General features: G+C 43.4%; 1 protein-coding gene across 2 annotated transcripts in view; it reads right to left on the bottom strand.

The window, feature by feature from the left end:
* LOC135202402 (RNA polymerase II subunit A C-terminal domain phosphatase SSU72-like) overlaps positions 1-24,571 on the bottom strand; it is a 244,495-nt gene that overhangs the window by 118,819 nt on the left and 101,105 nt on the right. For both annotated transcript variants that reach the window (XM_064231794.1, XM_064231795.1), the window contains exon 3: positions 1,737-1,880. In XM_064231794.1, the coding sequence (XP_064087864.1) occupies positions 1,737-1,880 (144 nt within the window). The remainder of the gene's footprint in view (positions 1-1,736; positions 1,881-24,571) is intronic.

Raw genomic sequence — 24,571 nt, 5'->3', positions numbered from 1 at the left:
CAATGCAAAAACATGATTATTGCATATAATAAGGCCATAACATGTTTCATGAGAGTGAAATCTGTCATATACTTCAAAACTGTAAGACAACGTTACATGTAGCCAAATTTCAGAAAAAGTTACAAAACATTTTCAAACTTTAATTCACTCATTGCTGATGCATTTGACAAAAAATAGAAAGAAAAAAAAGCCATCATCAAACCTCCATTCAAATGTTTAAAAAAAAAATTGTCATAACATTAATATTGCTTCCAATGGAACCATAAAATTTGAAATAGTCCTTTTATTGTTTTTACTCCTCAACACTGAAAAAATGTAAATAAGTAAATACAAAAGTATAATGCATCCACTGATATTAATGTGTGTGTGTGGGGGGGGGGGGTCTACAAAGAGTAGTGACAATGAAATTATCTTGAAACAATTTATTTTATATTTGTTAGAGGAGTAATTGGATTTTCCTAAAAATAAAATTACTTGTTACGATGAAATTACCTTGAGACAATTTATTTTATATTGTTAGAGGAATAACTGGATTTTCATAAAAATAAAATAATTTAAGTTACATTTCTAATGACTTCAAGTTACCTTGTGACTTGATAAATTATACACCAAAAGTGAGCAAAAAGACTTTCAAGAAAATAATATTTTAAACCAGTCAAAACAACAAGCGTTCCATATGCCATGACACTAATACCTAATAGATGTTTAGATTAATAGCATCTTCTCCCTATGATTAAAATCCTCATCATCTTTTATTTTTCCTCAAAGAACAGGTAATCTCTACAAATAAATTCTTAATAACAGAGATTACATGAAAGAAGATTTAGATAATTTATTTGGACAATAAATCGTTACACAACATACATGCAGCTTGAACACACCTTAAAATTTCTACATTCAAAGAAAACTTGTTGTAATTCATATTCCTATTTTGAAAATGTTGTTATGACTGTTGAGCTTATTAGGTCTAATATTATAATGCTGCAGAGATAGTTACATTGACCAGCCTGAGGAGAATGTTAAGCACACTTGTCACTGATGGCACAGCTAACCTTATCACATCATGCTTTGAGCTCAGCAATGTAAAAAGAAAAAAAAAATTAAAAAATCATTCAAGTCACACATACTACAAATTATACCAAAGCATAAAAGGGATAATTTTATGTACCCATAAAGAAAATAGTGCTAGCTGTGAATTCACAAACTTATCAACATGTATGACATTAGAAAGGAAAAAAAGCTTAACACATACTTGGCAACGTTACATTGAATCTGAGATTCTGGATGATACAAAAAGAATCATGTCACATCAGATTTGAGCATAGCTGTACTAAAGAGTTGCATGGTATTACATATTTACTGTCTGTAAAAATTAAACCAGTCTCGATCCTAACCCTACTCTATAAATCTAGAAACAACAAACCTTCACAAAACAATGGAATTTCTAAGGAGACACTTCTCTTCAATGATACCACACATGATGTGAATATTACAAAACAGTTCCTAAAATTCACCAAATGAATATATACTCATTGTACATGTACTTTACAAAAAAAAAGCTTCAAAAACATGCATTATAATAGTACTTATATCTGTGTTGACTGATGAACATTCCAAGAGTAAAAAAAAAAAATGCACAAAAAATAAATAAAAAGTACATCATTCCAACATTTTCACTTTATAGCTTCTGCATGGACTCCTCTAGATAATAAAATCGAATGGCATTAAAAGGATACAAAGTTTTATCTTTCCTTAAAAGATCGTTATATATATCATCATAAGACGTTCCGAAATCATAGCAGTTTGGCTTGTCTGGTGCAGGTCCAGGAAGCTTCACCTTGTCTCCTGTTCCGAACGACCTTACCTTGAAGCCCTTTTTGCTGTTGAAAATATTTAAGAATTAAATGTTGTATAAATACTGTGTTAAAATACAAACATGTATTTCTACAATATTTCAAGAAATCTAATAGTACGTAGTACGTACCACCATTTTACTTTTAATACAGGATGCTTTATTCAACAAGGAGGCCTATGTTTAAAATATACTACATAATACAATAATACATACACAATAATCACAGATGGTTCTTATGACCCAGTATTTATGCAGAATCAAAAGCCCATTCGTTTGCAATGACTAACAAGTTACAAACAAATTAAAGTTATTTTGTTTATATTGTAATATGGGTCATAAAAAACAAGAAACACAGATTGGTACAACATACAAATGCCAAAAGGAAACACACAAAAATGACAAATTTTTAATCAATTTGTATTTTTCATAGCTAAAAAACCTGAGGTCTTAACAATAGGATAAATCTTCTGGTGCCAGCTGGAAAGCAGTTAAAAACAATTAAAGATTGTACATGCATGGAATCTGTGGCATCTGGCATCTAAATTCCTTGAACCCCCTGGTGCATTTAGTCTTTCTTCCAACCCAAGGTAGAGGTGGGCAGTCAATGTTAAGGCATCAGGTTTGTTACCTATGAAAAATACAAATTGATTAAAAATTTTTCATTTGTTCACATGCAGAACAAACCTTTGGTCTTAACAAGTGGCTATAAGCCTATGAGAGGTTAGATATATAGATATCTAAAACTCAATCCACTGGGAGTAAATACATTCAGATTCATTGCATGCATGGAAGAAAAAGAGAACTTTACCTGTTCAAGTAATAAACCATGCCAGTCACAAGCAAAGGGTTTGTCATCACTCCTCACTCCCCTTACTGGAGAGAGGAGTATTATGCTACTGAGAAGCAGATTTGTATGGTGTGTGGAAAATAAAATTAAAGAGTTATAACAGTAAGACTGTCGCACTCACCTGCATCAAGCCAGTTCCAGCATATGTGTCTAATCTTCAACCCGCACGTAGGAATGAAGAATGGAAACAAAAGTGAAAGAAAGAAACCAGTCATCTCACTCATTCTCTCTTCCACACAATTATCTTGGGAATGACATGAGCTGTCCCACTAGGGTCACTGAATGAGCTACACAAATTGTCAGGCAGGCACCACTGGACCCAAGGAAAGTGTCCAAGGACCTGTGGACAATATTCTTCAGGTAAAAGGAAGTGAAAGTGATCTGCCAAAGCCAGGGACCAGCATTCAAAATCCTATGAACAGACAAGTTCTTCTTAAAAGCCAGAGAGGAACTTAGTCCTCCGGTGTCGTGCTCTTGCATGCAGTATTGGTGAGAGAACTTGAAGGTGAGGATTAGGCTTGCCTAATCACCTCATAAAGCCAAAATGAAATGGTATTCTTGGGCACTTCCTTCTCGGCTTGGCCTGTGCTAACAAAAAGTCTATGGCACCTAGGTCTAAGGTAGCAAGTCCTTTTTAGATAGCAATGCAGTACTCTGACGGGACAAAACAATAACTCTTTGAGGATCATTGTCTACAAACTCCTTCACGAAAGGAATGGAAAAGGAAGCAAATCTGTCATTGTGAACCAAGGGATTTTGAATCTTGGCTACGAATTCCAGGACAAATTTGAAAGCCATTGACCACCAACCCTGGTGTGTTTTACATCATAACCTAGGCCATGAAACTTTCCAACTCTCTTTAAGGAAGCCAAGGCCAGGAGGAAAACTGTTTTTAAAGTTAGTTTTTTGTATGACAATCAATGCAGTGGTTTGAATGGAGCCTGAGTGATGCTACTCAGAACCAGAGTAAGGTTCCATGTAGGAGGTTTGAGTTCTCGGGGTGAACAAGACTGTCAAAGCTCCTGAACAACAAAGAGATCTCCCAGGATGAGGTGATATCCACATCTTTCAGACACACAACCAATCCCAAGGTCGCCCTGTAGCCTTTGATAGCAGACACAGAAAGATGCTTTTCAGTTCTGAGGAAGATCAGAAAGTCTACTTTCCACTAAAAAGATGATTTAGCGGAGAGAAACCCCACTGACAACACCAATCATAGTACAATCGACCCCCGCTATTTGTGGACTCGCTTAGTTGCAGATTTTTCTATGGACCGTATATACTCATTGTTCACTGAAAATTTGCCTATTCACAGTATTTTTCACTGAGAAATATTCACAAATTACTGTATTTTCATATAATTTTCTTGACTAAATGCACTTTGTGATAAAACTATTAAAATAATCAGATAAAAGCATTTTAGTATATAGGCAGTCCCCGGGTTACGACGGGTTCGGCTTACAACGTTCCGAGGTTAAGGTGCTTTTAATTATATTCATCAGAAATTATTTCCAGGATTATGACACATGTTCCAGGGTTACAACGCCTACAACGCTCATCTGGCAGATGAAATATGACACCAAAAATGCAAAATAATCAATATTTGAAGGTTTTTCTGATGAAAAATGCAATAAGAATGCAGTTTACATAGTTTTCAATGCACCCAAAGCATTAAAAGTAAGGTTTTCTTAGGATTTTTCACAATGTTCCGGCTTACGACGATTTTAAACTTACGACGTGTCTCAAGAACGGAACCCCCGTCGTAACCCGGGGACTGACTATGTTTTTTTTTGTGTTTTAACTATCAAAATAGCAGTTCTAAGCATTTACAGAGGGATTTTAAGTATTCGCAGATTTTAGCTATTCGCTGGGAGGTGTGGTATCCATCCCCTACGAATATGAGGGGTCTACTGTAGACTGCCCAATTGCCTTGGTACACAGCTGACAAAGATCTCCTGAGGTAGCTGAACATTTGAGTCGCTGCTCTGCGAGTAAAGCCTCTTACTCGCAAGAGATACTGGACAGTCTCCAGCTGTGAAGAGACGGACCATATTGAATGGTGGTACCTCTCTACATGAGGTTGGCAGACAGAGTTGTGCCAAGGGGGAACTGTTGACAGTTCCCCCTTGTTGACAGAAGAGACAGAAGGTCTGTAAACCACTCTGCTTGGGGCCACAAGGGAGCTACCGGGGTCAACCTGAGATTCCTAGAATCCATCATTCCGTTCAGGACATGACAGATCAGGCAGAATGAAGGGAAGGCGTACACTTTAGATTGACCCAAGGATGCTGAAGGGTGTCAATTCTTGGAACTGTTGACAGAAGAGACAGAAGGTCTGTAAACCACTCTGCTTGGGGCCACAAGGGAGCTACCGGGGTCAACCTGAGATTCCTAGAATCCATCATTCCGTTCAGGACATGACAGATCAGGCAGAATGGAGGGAAGGCGTACACTTTAGATTGCCCCAAGGATGCTGAAGGGTGTCCTCTGCCACAGCAAACAGATCCAGGACCACTGAACAGTAGACCTTTAGTTTCCTGTTGAAGCACATTATAGAGGTCTAACATGGGTCTTCCCCATAGGTGAAATAGCCAGTCCACTATGTCCTCATGAAGAGGCCACTCAGTACCTAAAACTTGACTGAAGAATTTGCTTATCGGCCACCACATTCCTCTTCCCAGAATGTACCTAGCCATGAGCTCCACTGAGTTGTCGATCACCCACTGGTGTAATTCAACTGTCAATAAGTGAAGTTGGTGAAACACCAGGACCTGTTTGTTCATGTACGTTACTACTGTTGTGTTGTCTAACATCAGAATGGCGGAGTGCCCCACCACTCTCTCTGACATCAGAATGGCAGAGTGATCCATCACTCTCTCTTGAAACTTCTGAAGACCCCACATAGCGCCTTTCAACTCCAACACGTTGATGTGGAGTTGTTTATTCTGAGAGCTCCTTGCCCCTGAGTCCAGGAGCTCTTTCTATGAGATGAGCACCCCAACCTTTGGAGGAGGCGCCTGACAACAAGGGCAGATCCAGGGGAGAGAGAGAGAGAGAGAGAGAGAGAGAGAGAGAGAGAGAGAGAGAGAGAGAGAGAAGGATGCTTCTTACTTCTGCCAACAGAGATATCTGGAGCTAAGGGGAATCTCCTGCTTGGGACCCAAAATTCTTCAATCTCCACTGCAGGGAACAAATGTGAAGATGCCCATGAGAAACCCACTTCTTGAGAGAAGACAAGAGACCCAGAAGTACTTGCCACTGGTGAGCTGGTTGCTCCCCCCTAGAAAGGAAGGAGCGAGCAACAGTCCTGAATTTATGTAACCTCTGGTCCAATAGAAAAACTTTTGACTGTCCTGTCCGAAACCAGTTTTTCCCCGGAACTTGCCAAGACCAGTCAATCGTGGAGATATGTATCTCAACAGGAGAGTCACCTGAGCATGAGCCCACGTCAACACTAGGGTAAAGACCCTTGTAAACATTTGCAGAGCAGTTGTCAAGCCAAAGTAAAGAACCTTGAGCTGGAAGACCTGCCCAAGGCTGAAGTGGAGGAATTTCCTGGACATAGGATGGATTGGAATCTGGAAGTAGGCGTCCTTCAAGTCTATTGACAGCATGAAGTCGTTCTCCCTCACGGCTGCCAAGAATGTCCAAGGTGTCTCAATCTTGAGCTTTGTCTTCTTGATAAAGTGGTTTAGCAATGAAAGGTCTATCACTGGCCTCCAATTGGCAGTGGCCTTCAGTAATAGGAAGACTCGAATGTAGAACCCCAGGGAAGGACAATAAACTTTTCCCACTGCGCCCTTGTCCATCATCTTCAACACTTCCTCCTGGAGAGCCAGGTGCTTCAGAGAGCCTTGAATATGTGTCAAATGCATGAGAGGGTGATCGGAGAGAGGAGGGGGGGGGGGGGGGGGAGTTGAACAGAGGTACTAGATACACTACCTGACGAACATCTACTATCCATGTTCTGCTCCATGCAATTGCCACTTGGCCCAATGGCTCACCAGGTATCATCCCCAACCCATGGCAAGGGGTGGGGAGTGGTGCCCTCTCTATCAACAACCTGACCTGCCTCTGCCCCTAGACCCACACCCTGGCTTCGAAGAGCGAGGCTGAAAGGAAAGCTTCTACAGCTGCTTATTCGGAGGCGCAGACTTAGGCCCTAGAGGAAGTCAATGGCTTTGAAAGACTTCCTGGGAGGTAACTGCCTACTCTGCCTTGGAGCTGGAGGTCGAGAATGAGCTCTTGATTTAGTGACCGCTTGCTGGACATGGTGATTGTTGTTGTTAGCTTACGGCCATCTGTCTATCAGAATTTTTTTTTTCATATTTAAACATGTATTCACTTTCTACTGCTTCCTAAACTACAAAAAATGGCTAACTTTGCTTGTGATATGCCTAGAACTTGGGTAACAAGGCACCTTAAAACTGGAAAGAAAAGTCTATTACGTAGTGTGAAAAACAAAAACTAGGGAAAGTATTACTGTTATTTTAAAATTATGTCTTGAAACCATGAAAACTGGGGTCAAGCATTTGAATTTCAATGCATTAGGACAGGAAGAGAGGTATGAATACTCTATGATTGGCAACAGTTCCCTAAAAGTGTGTGTGTAACAGTGATACGAGACATATCAAGTGTTCAGCATCAAATTTTCTTGATCTCCAGAGTTGTACCCGTACCTACGATGTTGTTTTTATCTGAAACTCTTGTAAGTAGTAACAAGTCAAATGTCAAGTTTTTAATCCCGGGGTTCGATGCCCGACTTTATTTATCTATTTATCATCATAACATCCCACATGCACAAGGTATGGCTGTATCCTCTAAGAAGTCTGGACAATCAAATATTTATCATCAGAAAAATTTGGTATAGTTGCCATGAAGTTCTTTGTTTTAAAATTTTTAGTAAGTTCTACAATGTTTATGTAATTGCTGTTTACCGTACTCCAAATATCGACGATTCTAAAGCTTCATTTGTTATTTGTGGAGACTGTAATGCAAAGCACAGTGAGTGGCTAAATTCAAATTCTGCAGATCAACATGGCCTGTCTGCTCTTGAGTTCTGTGTACCTTCAGATTTTGTCTAGCTTCTTGAGGAACCCACACACATTTCTGGTAATAGATTAGACCTCATACACTGATGTTCCAACTGTTAAGTTCAAGATCTGTGAATATATATACGCAGTTCTGATCACTGCACCATTGAGATGGACATACATATCTATCAATCAGTATATTCCTAATTCCACTATTGAAAAAATGATTTGGTTGAAATCAAAGAGCCAATTGGGATAGCATTACTGAATCTTGTGAGGCACTTAATATATTTCTTTTTGGATGCTATATAAGATCTCGATCCCAAAAAGTTAAGTGAATGCATATTATTTTAATTAGATATGTTCCTAGAAAGGTCATCAAATTTAGGACAAATGACCAGCGCTAAAGTTTTGATGACACATTTAGACGATTCTACTATGACATGGAGATGAAATCTTTCAAATGAAAATGACTACACCATTTTAGTTGAGTCTCACCATGGTGTGAATAGAATTTACCAAACAGCCAAGAGAAATTTCAATAACTATTTGAATAGGAAACTTGAAGAAATTACTCAGCCTCATCTGCGGTGGACCAAACTGTCATCATCTATCTTCGGGTCATGTTCGTCTTCCATTCCACCACTATTAACAGATGATGGTAGATTGGTTACTGGTCCTAGGGAAAGGGCTGAACTTCTTCAAGCTTTTGTAGCTAAGCAGTCAGCTCTCAATACTTGTCATCCTGAACCTCTTACAAAATTTGTACTTTGCTCCAGGATGTTATCATCCTGAACCTCTTACAAAATTTGTACTTTGCTCCAGGATGTTAAGAGAACTCTGAATAATCTTGATAGCTGGGGTGGAGAGGGCCCTAATGGTTTTCTTCCCTTTGTTTGTCCCCCAAGTTTAGTTGCAGATGAGTGCAAGCTTACCAATACAGTGCCTGTTCCACAGATTGGTATAGGCAGTCCCCAGTTATTGGCGAGAGTTCTGTTCCTGAGGGGGTGCCGATAAGTGAAAACCGCCATTAACCGAAACATGGTGATTTATGGCACTGGTTATCAGCACCATAAGCACCCTTATGGCAGCTTTGTTAGGTATGTTATGGTGCCATAAGGCCTTAATGCACAATATAAGACACCATATGGCGCTGATAACCAGAACTCGGCCTGTTTATGATGGCACCATAAAAGGGATTTTGACGTAAGGAAAAATCTATTTCTGGGCGATTGGCTCGTGTCGCCAGCGAAATATCCTTTAATCTATTATTTCTAGGGTAAATGTACTAACACATACCAGAGAATAAATAAATAAAGAAAAAGGTCAGTATAACTGACTCGCTCACCCTCCAAGAGGGTGTCGGTATGAACACTATGGCGAGTGAGACCACTACCACGAGCCAAATGCCAATAGAATTCTCCCACTACAAAATCCCCCAAGAGGAGAGCCGACCCACAGAGTGGGCAGCACTTACTACTACTACTCCATCCCATGCTGCCGACTGCTGCGCCTCTGGTGGCCATCCTGAAGTTAGCAGACAATCTTGGCGATGGGATGGGTAGGGCGGGATTTCGCTGGCGACACGAGCCAATCGCCCAGAAATAGATTTTTCCTTACGTCAAAATCCCTTTTTCTGGGCTCAGCTCGTGTCGCTGCGCGAAATCGTACCAGAGAAATGGCACAAGATTGTAAACAAAATCACAAAATAAAAAGAGGTCTCAAATAAAAGATAAAATAAAAGTAAAAGAATATAATTGCTTAATAAGGATACATATACACAGTGATACAAAATAGATTTGCTTAAATTACACTTAATTCTAATAATATTTCTTAACTTAAGGTAATTTACATATATACAGGGGTAATATGGCATATATGTACCAAAATGGTATCTGTGTAAAACTATGTATCAAAAATTCTAGAGCAATTAATATAATAAGTTGAACAAAACAAACTCAACAATAATAATATATAAAGGAATGTATATGACTTAATATACAAAACCCGTAACCATTACAATAAGATGTATCCCCTAGCATAAAAATAAGGGGATGACATCCACGAGATCAATATCCATCATCAATTGTGGGTGACCCTAGCAAAAAAATAAGGGACCCCCACCACATCATCATAAAAGCAGCTAAGACACAAGGTGACCGTAAATGAACAAGGCAGGAATAGACGAACTGTTGGGTGAGGCAGGTAGAAAGGAGGACTGGATCTTCTACTAAAGATTAGTTAGAGTCAGGGGAAACTATGTTCCCCGCTGCAACTGCTGAAAATTTCAGAGCTTCCAAGGACTTTAAGTAATGACGTTTGAACACTGTCGGCGATTTCCATCCAGTATACTTTTTCAACTCATCGAAGTTCATATGTTGGAAATAGTTAATTGAGGTGGCTACTGCCCTGACATCATGTGCTTTTGGGAAAGAGTCAGGATTGGCTTGTTTAATGAAGTACAGGATTTGTTGCCTGATGCCTTTAATAGATAAAGTGCCACCTTTTTCTCTCTTAAAGAGAGGACCCGATGAGGATGAGGAGGTCCTAGATAGAAAGGCTCGTAAGGCTGAAACTGGGCAAAGAGATACATCTTGTGGAAGGGGTAGTACCTTCCATGGTTCCCACCTCATCAAAGGATCTTCATTCTTAGCTATAAAGCTACGTTCCAGAGAAAGTAGCACTTCCCCTGTGGGAAGGAACTGAATATGATCCGGATCTCTGGATAAAGCCGACAGTTCTGAAATTCTAGCTCCTGAGGCCAAGCTTAATAAAAATAGGGTTTTTCTTAAGAGCATTATAAACGAGCATGTGTCATTATTGGTTTCTGAAGCCAGCTTTAGAACATCGTTTAAGAACCATGATACTGACGTAGGCCTTACAGAAGGTCTAAGTCTAGCACACGCCTTGGAAATAGACGAGAAGTAGGAGTCTGTCAAGTCTATGTTGAACCCAAATTGAAAAATCTTTTTCAAGGCTGACTTGTTTGTCGTAATTGTGCTAGCTGCTAAGCCTTTTTCAAATAAGGATCTGAAAAAGGATATAGCTGAATTGATTGTCATGATCCTAATATCTGATTCTTTCAGGAAGGTTGCTAACTTTTTGACAGCAGCATCATACTGTCTCAAAGTTGAATCTCTTTTATCGGATTCCAAGAAGAGAATATTCTGAGGGTCAATATTCGCATCGCTTTTCGCTGCAAACTTCATGAAATCCATAAAGTTAGGGTTTTGAGAATCCCTGAGGAAGCGAACACAGTCTTCGTTTGTACTGACTGGGAGAGCCTGGGATTGGGGATCCGAAGAGGGCGAAGACCCAGTTCCAGAATGAGAGGGTACCAATTGCTCTTCGGCCAGTCTGGGGCTACTAGAGCCACTTGACCCTTGAATGTCCTGAGTTTGTTTAACACTTTCATGAGAAGATTCACTGGAGGAAAGACATAAATCTTCTCCCAGTTGTTCCAGTCTAGAGCCAGGGCGTCCGTGGCATAGGCCAGAGGGTCCAGGTTGGGGGCCACATAACACGGGAGTTTGTGGTTCGCTTGAGATGCGAAGAGATCCACCTGTAGACCTGGAACTCTCTGAAGAATCCATTGGAACGAAACTGTTGTCCAGTGACCATTCCGACTCTAGAGGTACTGATCGGGATAGAGCATCTGCTATGACGTTTCTCACTCCAGCTATATGAGTGGAGGAGAGATGCCAACTGAACTTGTCCGCCAGGGAGAAGATGGCTACCATGACATGATTTAGATGACGTGACTTGGAGCCTCCTCTGTTTACACATGTACTAGCCACTGCGCTGTCCAGGACTAGCTTTATATGGGAGTACTTTGGCGGACGTAACCTTTTTAGAGTCAAGAACACTGCCATTGCTTCCAGTACGTTTATATGGAACTGACGGAACTGAGGTGACCACGTTCCTTGAACCTTCTCGAACTGGGAATATCCTCCCCAACCGCTTAATGAAGCGTCTGTGTGGATGGTGATCCCTGGTGGAGGAAACTGAAGGGGCACTGACACCGACAAGTTCTTGACTTTCGCCCACGGCCGGAGTCGATTCTTTAGAATCAGAGGGACTGAGGATAATTTGTCCCTGGACCTGACATTTGCTCGTGAGCGCCAGATTCTGGTTAGGTCTTTCAGTTTGGCTTTCATTAGGATGTTCGTCACTGATGCAAACTGGAGAGAACCCAGGATCCTTTCCTGAGATCTTCTTGACGCCAGTTTGTGACTCAGAAATTGCTTGACTGACTTCGCTATTTCCTTTCTCTTGGATGATGGAATCGACAGAGTATGGGAGGATAGATTCCATTGAATGCCTAGCCACTGAAAGTTTGACTCTGGAGTGAGTCTTGACTTGGTCCTGTTTATCTTGAAGCCTAGATATTCCAGGAACTGAATCACTTTCAGTGTTGCTTTGTTGCATTCCTCGACTGTTGAAGCCCAGATCAACCAATCGTCGAGATACGCTACTACCATAACCCCTTGCGATCTGAGTTGTTGGACTACTACTTCCGCCAGCTTCGTAAACACCCTGGGTGCTACGTTGAGTCCGAAAGGAACTACCTTGAAGGAGAATGTCTGGTCTCCTATCTTGAAGCCCAGATACGGACGGAAGTGTCTTGCAATAGGGATATGATAGTAAGCGTCGGTAAGATCGATAGAGGTGGTGACGGCCCCACGGGGAAGTAAGGTCCGCACCTGCGAGATCGTGAGCATCTTGAACTTGTCGCAGCGAATGGCTAAGTTTAAGCGGGACAAGTCTAAGATTACCCTTCTTTTTTGTGAGCCTTTCTTTGGCACGCTGAACAAGCGTCCTTGAAATTTTAACCTTTTGACTCTCGCTATAGCTCCTTTCTGAAGGAGATCCTCCGCATACTCCGTCAATTCCTTGGAAGGAAGTTGGCGGAAAGGTCTGGATGGGGGTGGGTTCACTAACCAGCTCCAACCCAGGCCTTTTGACACAATGCTCTGAGCCCACTTGCTGAAGTTCCACCGGTGGCGAAAGTGAAACAGCCTCCCTCCTACCTGAAGTTCTTCATTGGTTCTGGTAGCCTCCTCGGCCTCCTCTGAAATGTTTTCCCCTATTAAAGGGACCTCCCGATCCTCTCCCACGAAAGGAACGCTTACCTCTGCCTCCCTTACCCGAGCGGTCATACTTCTGTGAAGCTTGACTCTCGAAGGCTTGATTGTAAGCTGGAGAGAGGGCGTAAGAGGTGGAGGGCTGAGGCTGAGGGGAGATAACGTAAATCGGCTGTGATTGAGCCTTTGAAGTGGAAGGTTGGGCTGTTGCACTAAGGGAACCGCCGGAACTTGCTGAGAAAAGCGTGGCTGCTTTTTCTGGTAGGGCTGGAAACGTCTGGGTTTCCTTTGACCCTTACCTCTAGCTGCTAGATCTTGCCTCCTCTTGGCCGTAAGACCCCAACGGTCCTTAAGGCTCTGGTTCAACCTCGTAGCCTCTGACTGAACTTCCTTCACCATCGCTTCTGGGAAGAGGTCTGCTCCCCAGATGCTCGACGCAAGTAACCTATTCGGCTCGTGCCGAATAGTTGCTTCTTGTAGGACATGCTTCCTACAATTCGTCCTAGCAGTGGCAAACTCAAACATATCTGACTGTACCGTTTGAGTCAGGGATTTGGTCATAAGCTTGAAAAGCGGCTCTGAACCATAGGCTATGGTGGCCACCTCGGTCATAGCCATGGAATTAATCGATCTGGCTAACCGCGATTTGGCGTCAAATTCAGCCTGAATAAGGCTATCTGGAAGCCTGGGTAGCTTTTCACCAAACTGCTCCATAGCACAGTCCGGTTTGAGTTTGCCAGCTGAGAAGGTGTTAGGTAAGTCTTCCCACAATTCTCCGGCTGAAGGAAGTAACGGAGATGTAGGATCTGCTTCCTTCAGTTGAGGCATGGGGTCCCCTTCTGGGCCGCTGGAATGGTAGACGTCGCGATCTTTGTCAGGAAAGGGAGCGGGGTACTCTCATCCATCGTAAAGATCGTAAACGGACTCTTGAAAGGTTGGATTTTCGTATGGAACAATCCATGTCCTCTAGACACCTGAGCCATTCTCTCTGAGCCTGGTCACGTGAATAGAGGACTGTCTCCTTTGGTACTCTATCATCCCGAATCATGGCTGAGGCGGTGAGCCTTGCGTAGCCGATGAACGGAGGCTGAAGGTCTTCCGGGTAGAACTCGAAGTCCTCGATCCTCCGAGTTCCAAATTCCGGTATAGAAATGAGTCCGTCTTGGAAGGGGGCGTATGACGCTACTCTCCAAGGGTTGTTCATTGAGAACGGAGGTAGAGAGTCATACGGGGGAAGCTGGCTCCACCTGTATTGAAAGGTGGAGGAGAGGCTAGAGGAGCTTGGCTCAGTCCGGCTATAATGGTGTCTTGAGAAGTAATCCTATCCGACAACCGAGAGATCATTTGTTCCATGCTACTTTTCAGAGACCCAACCAGGTCGCCCACCTGTTGTAACAGACCAGCATTGGAGTCCAAAGCCGGAGCTGCTGCGGAGGTGGAGGGGTGGCTCTGAATTGGAACCAAGGGTAGCGGAACTGACGACTCTGCCGGAGTGTGAGATCTCTCTCTGGAGGATTTACTCCTCGAGGACTTAGAGCCGGACCCAGAAGCTTTAGATCTGTCTGCTCCGGGATTCCTAGCCGGAGACTTACGAGAGGAGGATGACGCCGAAGCCGTCTTCTTAGACGACGACGACGTCTTTGTCAAGGATTTCACTGCTTGACCCTTGACCTTGGGTCTAACTGAAGCGTCAGGAGGAGTATATAATTCATCACCCGTAAAGCCTTGGAAGGATGGAGAGGTTGCAGGAGTAGAAGAAACAGTTGCACCCAAGGGTATCCCTTGGGTGTCCACCTTACCTACCTCGACCAACAGGTCGTCTACACCTACCATAGGTTCTACATTAATATCCAACATCGCGACTTCCGAGGAGATGTCCTGGCCTTGGTCAGTCAATGAGGCAGCCAGCTGTTGCTGGATGAAGGCGATAGTCGGGGCCGCCTCTACTGGGTCGACGTATCCTGTCGCCTTGCCTCCGGGGAAGATTAGTACCGCCAACCTTTTCTCCAGGATGTAGGGCATACCCTTGGCGGCGTTCTTCCCGAAACCGCCGACCCAGGCCCGCAGGGTTGCCAGTGCGGTATCCCTCACGGCCGGCGCCTGGAAGAGAGGGTATTGATTAGATTTAAGAATAACTTAAAACTAAAGCTAACTTAAAGCATAACTTAAAAGTATAGGGGCTATAAGGTCCCTTGAATTAACTTAAGTTAGAGTGATTGATGTAAAACTTAAGCACTATAACAGATGAGGACCAGCTACCGGAGATGGAATACTTACACCGTCTAAAAGCTGGCTCACCAGATCGTAACATATGGTACACGTCTCATGGTACCAGACCTGGATGTCCCCGTGCGGAGTCGCGCATGGAGCATGGGACCGGCAAACTTCGTGGTCCACATGGGTCCTGAAGTGTGGCGGCGCCATCCAGGATGCTCACAGTTGGTGGTCTGTAAGTGGAAAGACACATGAGTATCTTAAAGAATATCACTTACAGGCTAAAGGACAGAAGAACTCCGTTGCATGCCGGAGCTCGGAAAAAATTCGGGCATAGCCCCTCCCTTAAACGCCTGAATAGGCTATAAACCCCGGAGGTATCCGGTGAATAAGAAGGGAGGGGGAATGGTTTAAGGTACTTAAATAAACTTAACATCTTAAACCTAAAGCTCGAACGTACCGGACTAAGTCCAGTGCGTGGCGGATGTATAACTCAGTGAAACGGACGGAGGTTAGAAAGGGACCGACTGTATGTTCCGGTCCACCCCGTGGGGTAGACTAGCACCTTTTTTCCGCTAGATGCCAGGTCTCCGGTGGTAAAGGAGCCCTAGTTAAGGTGGGAAGAGCAAGGGGCATACAGACTCGGGCTAGTAACGGAGCGACGGAGTAGTAATGGAGAGGGGGAAAGGCCAGTCCCCCCCACCTTACCATCCGACCGGACCGAGAAGCCGGAGAGGTCGAGTCCAGTCTGGGTCTGTCCCGTCCCTCTACCCCCTCCGCCTGGGGGGAGAGAGGGAGGCAGGCTCGGGTATGCGGAGCGAGCATGGGCAGGCCTAGCCACCCCCCCCCCGACCCTATGGAAGAGCGGGAGGGGGGAAAGGTGACTGGACAGGCGTCTGGCTGCCTCGTGATCACATAGTGACCACGGGGCGGTAAGAACAACCACTAAGCCTAAAACATAACCAACTGATCAGAGAGATGCTATCGGGAAGCAACCGAGCTGACAAGCGGTAACATAAAGGCCCAATGGGCCATGACCTAGGCTAAGCGAACCAGACGCCTAACTAACCTAACAATATCACATAAATAATAAAATGAATAATAAAATGAAAGAAAGAAAAACAAAATAGTAGGAGAAAAAATCCAGGAGTGTACGACTAACCCGAAGGCAAGTCTACCACTCAAAGCTAGCCGAGGCCGATACTAAGAGCCGTGGCTAGGGTCTGGATGGAAGAGCCTACATAAGGTAAAAGACATGCATGCATGACAAAACCGTGTAGACCTTACCCTAAACAAAGCGGATAATAAAATAGAGCGTACAAAAGCCAGGGGATGTTCTGGGTATGGGCGACCCAGAACGGACCCACCACGAGGCAGAACCATGCTGCCATGCTTCCGACCTAGAGATCGTATTTATACCTAAAAAACGGCAAATACGTGCTCAGGGCCGGAAAAAACCAAATAGCAATAAACACTGAGTACTTAACTTAGCTGCTGCGATGGCTGCACGCTCCATGGTAATAAAATCCAAAAGAAAGGGCACAAAAACACAGAGAAGAAAATGGCACGTGTGTATCGTGTGCGCTAACTGAAAAGGATGGCCACCAGAGGCGCAGCAGTCGGCAGCATGGGATGGAGTAGTAGTAGTAAGTGCTGCCCACTCTGTGGGTCGGCTCTCCTCTTGGGGGATTTTGTAGTGGGAGAATTCTATTGGCATTTATCTCGTGGTAGTGGTTCTCACTCGCCATAGTGTTCATACCGACACCCTCTTGGAGGGTGAGCGAGTCAGTTATACTGACCTTTTTCTTTATTTATTTATTCTCTGGTATGTGTTAGTACATTTACCCTAGAAATAATAGATTAAAGGATATTTCGCGCAGCGACACGAGCTGAGCCCAGAAATCACCAATTTTACGGCACTAGGTGAGCACCATAAAACCCGATCACCAATAATCGAGTTCGCCGATAACCGGGAATTGCCTGTATAGTATCTGCTGACTGCAGTAACTACAGGCCAATCTTTGTTCTCCCTCTGATCTCCAGTGTTTGAAAACTTATTTTTAAGCCACTACATATATAAATATGTTGCATCTAATGATTGTTAGCTGATAGCCAATATGCATATAAGAAGCACCTAGGTACCTGCGATGCTCTTTTAGGCTTGATATGCCCTTTGCAATGAAACCTTGTTTACGGTTTTGAGCGCGAGTAATTCAGATAGATTTTAGTGCCGCTTACAAGTTCAGTAAATCCCAAGGCACTTATAAACTTGCAGGTAGAGCAGAGTACCTGTGGATGGTCTTTAGTGAACGAAGACCTGTTGTGTCTGGAATTCCACAGGGTACTGTTCTTGGTCCACTGATATTTTTAATGTATACAAGTGACATGGTTGTTGGCCAGGAAAACAAGATTGTTCATTATGCTGATGATGCAACACTTGTGGGTTTAGTAAAGTCTCCACTTTGGAGGATGAAGCTACCATCAACTTCAATCAGGACATGGACCAGATCCGGGAATGAATGGTGTAGTTGGTGGGGTATGAGGCTGAACTCCAGTAAAACGAAAACACTATTGATTAGCAGATCTACAGATTTCTGACTCCATCCTCCCCTCAGGTGGATGGAACTTTGCTGAATGAGTCTGAGGCTTTAACTATACTATGAAAGTGTGACCTTTGACTCTCGCCAAACCTTTGAGAAACATCTCATGAAAGTTTCAGCAAATGCCGCACAAAATTTAGGCAGTATTGTTCATATGACCTTGCTATGTTTATATAACACTGATAAAATCAATTAAACCACTTTTAGGTCATTTGTACTCCCTTTACTAGAATACTGTTCTCCAGTGTGGATGTCTGCTTCTGCCAGAGATTTATCTCTTTTAGATATGAAACCTAATACTGTAGTATAGTGGGGCTTCGGTAATCACTGAGGATACGGACCTCAACCACCCATGTTAGGCAAATATCCGCCTTATCACACCTTGCAAAAACACTTAGGCTATACCCTCAACTGCCTACTTCATTAGGTGAAGCACCAAAGACCCCTACCTATGTAAATTCTTATCGGTTAACTGTCTTGCATGTGCCTAGTTGTAGTAGTAGTAGTAAAACGGAATTATCTTTGAAAAAGCTCCCTTGCTCATTTTATTCCTCCTTTGTTTTTGTGTACAGGCAGTTGGTTTCGTTCCCGGGGTGTGCCCAATGAGCGAAAACCACCATTAACCAAACTTGGCAATTTATGGCGCCATAATGGAGCTCATGTTCCCAATAATCGGTTATTGGTGCCATAAGCACCATAATGGTGTGCCATAAGGCGCCAATAACCATAACTTGGCCCGTTATGGCGTCATAAATCACAGATTTTATGGTGCTAGACGAGTGCCATAAAACCAGATTGCTGATAACCGAGGACTGCCTGTATTTATGTTTTATGTCTCTATAATGCCACAAAACTTTTATAAATTCTTCCCTATTTTCAATTTTCCCTTCATCAGATCTGGTAACAAAAGTATATTAGCTAACAATTCCTCTTTATTTTCCTGATATGGCTGCTGCACAAAACTACTATACAGGCAGTCCCTGGGTTAAGACAGGGGTTCCGTTCTTGAGATGCGTTGTAAGCCAAAAATTGCCATAAGCCAAAACATCATCAAAAATCCTTATTAAACTTTATAGTTTTTAATGCTTCGGGTGCATTAAAAACTATGTAAACTTCATTCTTATTGCATTTTTCATCCAAAAAACCTTCAAATATTGATTATTTTTGCATTTTTGGAGTCATATTTCTTCTGCCAGATCAGCGTTGTAGGCGTTGTAACCCTGGAACATGCGTCATAAACTTGGAAATAATTTCTGATAAATATAATTGAAAAGCTTTGTAACCTTGGAACGTTATAAGCCAGGGACTGCCTGTATACCTATTTAGTGAATGAATACATTTATGATAAAAAATTATTTACTGTAATGATTACAGTAATACAGTGGAACCTCGGCTTTTGTACGCCTTCCATTTCCTACATTTTGGTTTTCGTAGACCTTTTTGTCCGAAAATTTGTCTCAGTTATCGTACACTCAGAAACGCTCCATCCAAGGCCAGCGTGTGACCAGGCCTCGTATGAAGTACCAAAACAAAGCATCCCGTTTTTTCCTGTGACTCATTTTGCCTTTGTTTCTCGCTGAACAAGCACATCTCCGCGCTTGTGGTCCGCATCTTCACATGTTTTCCTTGTGTTTTGAGCAATATTTTGCCATAAACTCATTGCAAAGTAGCTATCATGGGGCCCAAGAAAGCAGCAAGTGCCACCCCAACAGTAAAATAAGGCCAGAAATACAACTTAACTCAAGAAAGAACCTGTAGCGAAGTATGAAAGTGGGGCACATGTTTCTGCTCTCGCTAGGATGTATGGCAAGTCAGTGTCCACAATTTCATCTATCCTGGCAAGGAAAGACAAAATCAAGGCAGCTGATGTTACGAAAGGAGTCACGTCATATTTAAACAGAGATCGCAACTAGCGGAAGAAGTTGAAAAGCTTTGTTGGTGAGGATCAATGAAAAACAGTTAGTGGGAGATAGTGTGTCTGAAACGATCATTTGCAAGAAAGCGAGGATGCTGCATGCCAATTTAAGTAAGAAAATGCCAACAAGCAATTCTCTTTGTGATTTCAAGGCCACCAGAGGCTGGTTTGAAAAATTTGGAAAGCATACACGCATCCACAGTGTTGTACAGCATGGACAGCCTGCGAGCTCAGATAAACATACCGCCGAAGAATTCATTGGTGAATTCAAGGAGTATCTTGAGGCTGAAGGATTCCTCCCACAACAGGTTTTCAATTGCGATGAGACAGACCTGTTTTGGAAGAAAATGCCAAGACGGACCTACATCATGCAGGAGAAAAGTCCATTGCTAGGGCACAAGCCTATGAAAGACAGACTAACTCTCTTATTCCGTGGAAATGTCAATGGGGGTTTCAAAGTGAAACTCCCCAAGTGTTTAAGAAGGAAAATGTTATAAAGAATAAATTTCCTGTCATGTGGAAGGCTAATAAAAAGGCATGGGTCAATGAAGTGTCTGGCTCGAGTGAAAAAATATCTGCAAAATCAATTGCCCCTATCTGCAAAATCAATTGCCCCTAAGTGCCGCCTGGTAATGGACAACAATCCTCCGCATCCTCCTGGCTTGGAAGACCAGCTGTTAGACGAATTCAAATTCGTCAACGTGAAGTTCTTGCCCCCTAAATACCATCCAGCCATGGACCAGCAAATCATCTCGAACTTCAAGAAACTCTATACCAAGGCACTATTCCAAAGTAGGGATGCACAGATACCAAATTTTTGGCTGATACCGATACCAATACCTGTTACTTCAATACTACTGTTATTGACGACAATATATACAGTGGACCCCCGTATTCACGGACTCACACATTTGCAAAAAATTAGTCTATTTGCGGTATTTTTCTATGAGAAATATCCACAAATTCCTGGTTTTTTATCAATTTCATCATAAAAATGATATTGTTAAGATAGTTTTTTATCAATTTCATCATAAAAATGATATTGTTAAGATAAAATAAAGTTTGTTCATACTTACCTGGCAGATATATATATATATAGCTGTATTCTCTGAAGTCCAACAGAATTTCTAAAAACTTACGACACACGTAGTGGGAGTAGGGTGGTTATTACCCATTCCTGCCGCTGGGAGGCGGATATCAGGAACCATTCCCATTTTCTATCAGATTTCTATCTCCACTGTCTCCTGAGGGGAGGTGGGTGGGTACTTTAAATACAGTGGTCCCCCCATATTCGCGGGGGATGCGTACCAGACCCCCCCGTGAATAGTTAGAACCCGCGAATGTTTGGAACCCCTATAAAAATTAGTTAAAACTCAAGAAAAACCCACTAAAAATTTTCATACATGGTTTTTTTAATAGTTTTATCACAAAAAGTGCATTTTATGATGAAATTCATCAAAAAAACCAGGAATTTGTGGATATTTACCATAGAAAAATACCGCGAATGCGCGAATTTTCCGCAAATAATGCAGGAAACGTTCCCGAGAGAAATCCGCGAATATGTGATGTCCGCGAATCTGGAGAACGCGAATACGGGGGGTCCACTGTATATATATCTGCCAGGTAAGTAAGAACAAACTTTATTGTATCTTAACAATATTATTTTGTTCATGAAACTTACCTGTCAGATATATATATAGCTGAATCCCACCTTTGGCGGTGGGGGAGAGACAGAAACGGAATGTTTTAGGAAAACATATACATGTAGATGATTGACATCTTGTTGGTTTCCTTACCTGTTAGCATAGCTAGACTTCGTGATTACTGTCACCCAAGCCTGCATCTGCTTCACTAGTGTTACCAACAAGGTGAGGACCTGTGTAGTTGGTGCGCTCTAGATGATCTGTCAACGGGGACGTGACCACAATGTGACTAGACCATGGACCATACTTCTGAGGGCAACGAGGCAAAACCACCACCTAAGTTAGCCTAACAAAATACTCCCACATAAAAAGGCTAATAGAAGGGAAGTCCGCATTCGGCGGCCGACCCTACAACCATAAACAAAACAAAGACTAAAAACTCACCTACCCTTTTCTATGGGAAAGGATGAGTGCTACCTCCTGCCCCCAAAATAGTGTCTGCGGCGACGTATGGCCCAAGAGAGTAACAGTTTTCGTACGTTGTTCTCACCTCCCGTAGTAGTGCGAGGCGAACACCGAGTTACTCCTCCAAAAAGTGGCACTCAAAATGTCTTTGAGGGCCATATTTTTCTGGAAGGCTATCGAGGTCGAAATAGCCCTCACTCGTGAGCGTTAACTCTCAACATTCCAAAGTCACTATCCTTGCAAGATGAGTGAGCCTCCTTTATGGTGTTCCTTAAAAAGAATGCCAGTGCATTCTTGGACATGGGCATATCTGGTCTCTTGACCGAACACCATAAGTTCTCCGCAGAACCTCTACAATTCCTTGTTCTCCGAAGGTATTCTCTTAGAGGCCTGACAGGACACAGGACTCTTTCTGGCTCTTGACCAATGATCTCTGCCATACCCTTGATCTCGAACGCCTTAGGCCAGGGTTGGAGGGGTTCTCATTCTTAGCCAGAAACGTCATTCCCAAAGAGCAGACCGCATTATGCCCTTTGAAGCCGACGTGCTTACTAATAGCTTGTATCTCGCTAACTCTCTTCGCCGTCGCCAGAGCAGTTAGGAATACAGTCTTCTTCGTCAAGTCTCGCAAAGACGCAGTGTGAAGAGGTTCAAAGCGACTTGACATTAAAAACTTCAGGACCACGTCTAAGTTCCAAGAAGGCAACTTAGGTAGAGGCACCTTGGTGGTCTCAAAAGATCTCAATAGATCATGGAGATCTTTGTTATTAGCTAGGTCTAGACCTCTATGGCAAAAAACCACAGATAAAACACTTCTGTAGCCCTTAATGGTCGACACTGCAAGCTTCAAATCTCGTCTGAGATAAAGTAGGAAGTCGGCGATCTGGCTCACAGAGGTCGTGGTAGAGGAAACTCCTTTCTTCTTACACCAGCTCCTAAAAGCTGCCCACTTCGATTGGTACACCGCGATTGATGATGGTCTCCTCGCGGTGGCGATAGCTTTAGCCACAGGTTTCGAAAAACCTCTCGCTCTGGCCAGCTTCTGGATAGTCTGAACACAGTCAGACTCAGAGCGGAGAGGTTTTTGTGGTACCTCTCGAAGTGGGGCTGTTTGAGTAGATCTCTCCTTAAAGGAAGAGATCTCGGAAAATCTACCAGGAAGGACATCACCTCTGTGAACCAGTCCGCTGCGGGCCAAAAGGGGGCGATTAACATCAACCTCGTCCCTTCCGAAGCTGCGAACTTTCTCATCACTTCTCCCAGAATCTTGAAGGGAGGAAATGCGTAGAGATCTAGACCTGTCCAATCCCATAATAGGGCGTCTACTGCTACTGCTCCCGGATCGAGAACCGGGGAGCAGTAAAGAGGAAGTCTTGCCGTTCTTGATGTCGCAAAAATGTCCACCAAAGGACATCCCCAAAGACCCCACAGCTCCTGGCATACGTCCTGATGGAGGGTCCACTCTGTCGGCAGCAATTGTCCTTGTCGACTGAGGAGATCCGCACGAACGTTCTCTACTCCGGCAATGAACCTTCTTAAGATCGTGACTTCTCTCGCCTTCACCCAAAGAAGAATCTCTTTCGCTAGAGCGAACAGGGAGCGAGAGTGCGTTCCTCCTTGCTTCTTCAAGTATGCCAGGGCTGTGGTGTTGTCCGAGTTGACTTGAACTACGCGACGGGAGACTTTGTCTTGAAAGAACCGGAGCGCTAACTGAACTGCTGACAGTTCTTTGAAGTTGATATGCCAGGCTACCTGTTCCCCTCTCCAGGTGCCTGACACTTCCTCTCCCTTCTAGTGTTGCTCCCCACCCCGTGGATGACGCGTCGGAGAACAACACTAGGTCGGGGTTCCGAAGCTCGAGCACGCTCCTTAGCAGCCTGGGAAGCGTCTACAGGACTGCTGAAGGGACGTCAGATCGGTGGGGGATCCCCGTAACCCTCCTTCGGCCTTCGACATGCCCTCTCCCTGAGTCCTGGGAGTCCGGCAGAGGTCCCAGCCTAGAGGCGCTATAGGGCCGATCTGACGCCCCCTCCACTTCACTAGGGGCACTATCACTGCACTTAGCACTTTGCCTGTTTTCAAGGGCAAGAACTTTGGATTCAAGCGTCTTCAACGAATCCAAAATAAGCGAAAGGGCATTACCCTCCGCAGACACCACTTGAGGGCCTGACGGCAACACTATGGGGTTAGGAGTTACAAACTCTTGACCGGTTAGGGAAGGGGGTTAATTTCCAAGGGGATACATTAATACCCTGTCTGCTACCCGATTTACTCCTGGAGGAAGACCTCCTGATCCTGTCATGCTCTAATTTATTAACGTAGGATTCATACGTCTTCCATTGCTAATCAGTTAAACTTTCGCATTCAGTGCAGCGAAAATCATAAATACACACTTGTCCCCTACAACCTTTACATACTGTGTGAGGATCAACCAAAGCCTTTGGTAGCCTCACCTTACATTCATCCTTCATACACACCCTGGCGCTAGCCGAACTAGACCCAGACATCTTATTTAAGGAAAAAACCAAGCCAAAATCAAAACAATCCACAGTCAACGTATGCCTAGCTAATCGATCCAATATCAAAAAACCAAAAAGTCAGAGGATACTCAAGCAATAACAGTTTTTCCAAAATCCTGAGGCGGAGGTGCTGTAAACAGTTGTTTACAACACCGGCGACAGAAGAAATCTGATAGAAAATGGGAATGGTTCCTGATACCCGCCCCCAGCGGCGGGAATGGGTACTAACCACCCTACTCCCACTACGTGTGTCGTAAGTTTTTAGAAATTCTGTCGGACTTCAGAGAATACAGCTATATATATATCTGACAGGTAAGTTTCATGAACAAATGCACTTTTTGCAATAAAACTATATTAAAAAAACCAGGTATAAAATTTTTTAGTGGGTTTTTCTTG

Source organism: Macrobrachium nipponense, chromosome 30 (assembly GCF_015104395.2).
Source record: "Macrobrachium nipponense isolate FS-2020 chromosome 30, ASM1510439v2, whole genome shotgun sequence".
NCBI lineage: Eukaryota > Metazoa > Arthropoda > Malacostraca > Decapoda > Palaemonidae > Macrobrachium > Macrobrachium nipponense.
This window is presented reverse-complemented; position numbering and strand designations above follow the sequence as displayed.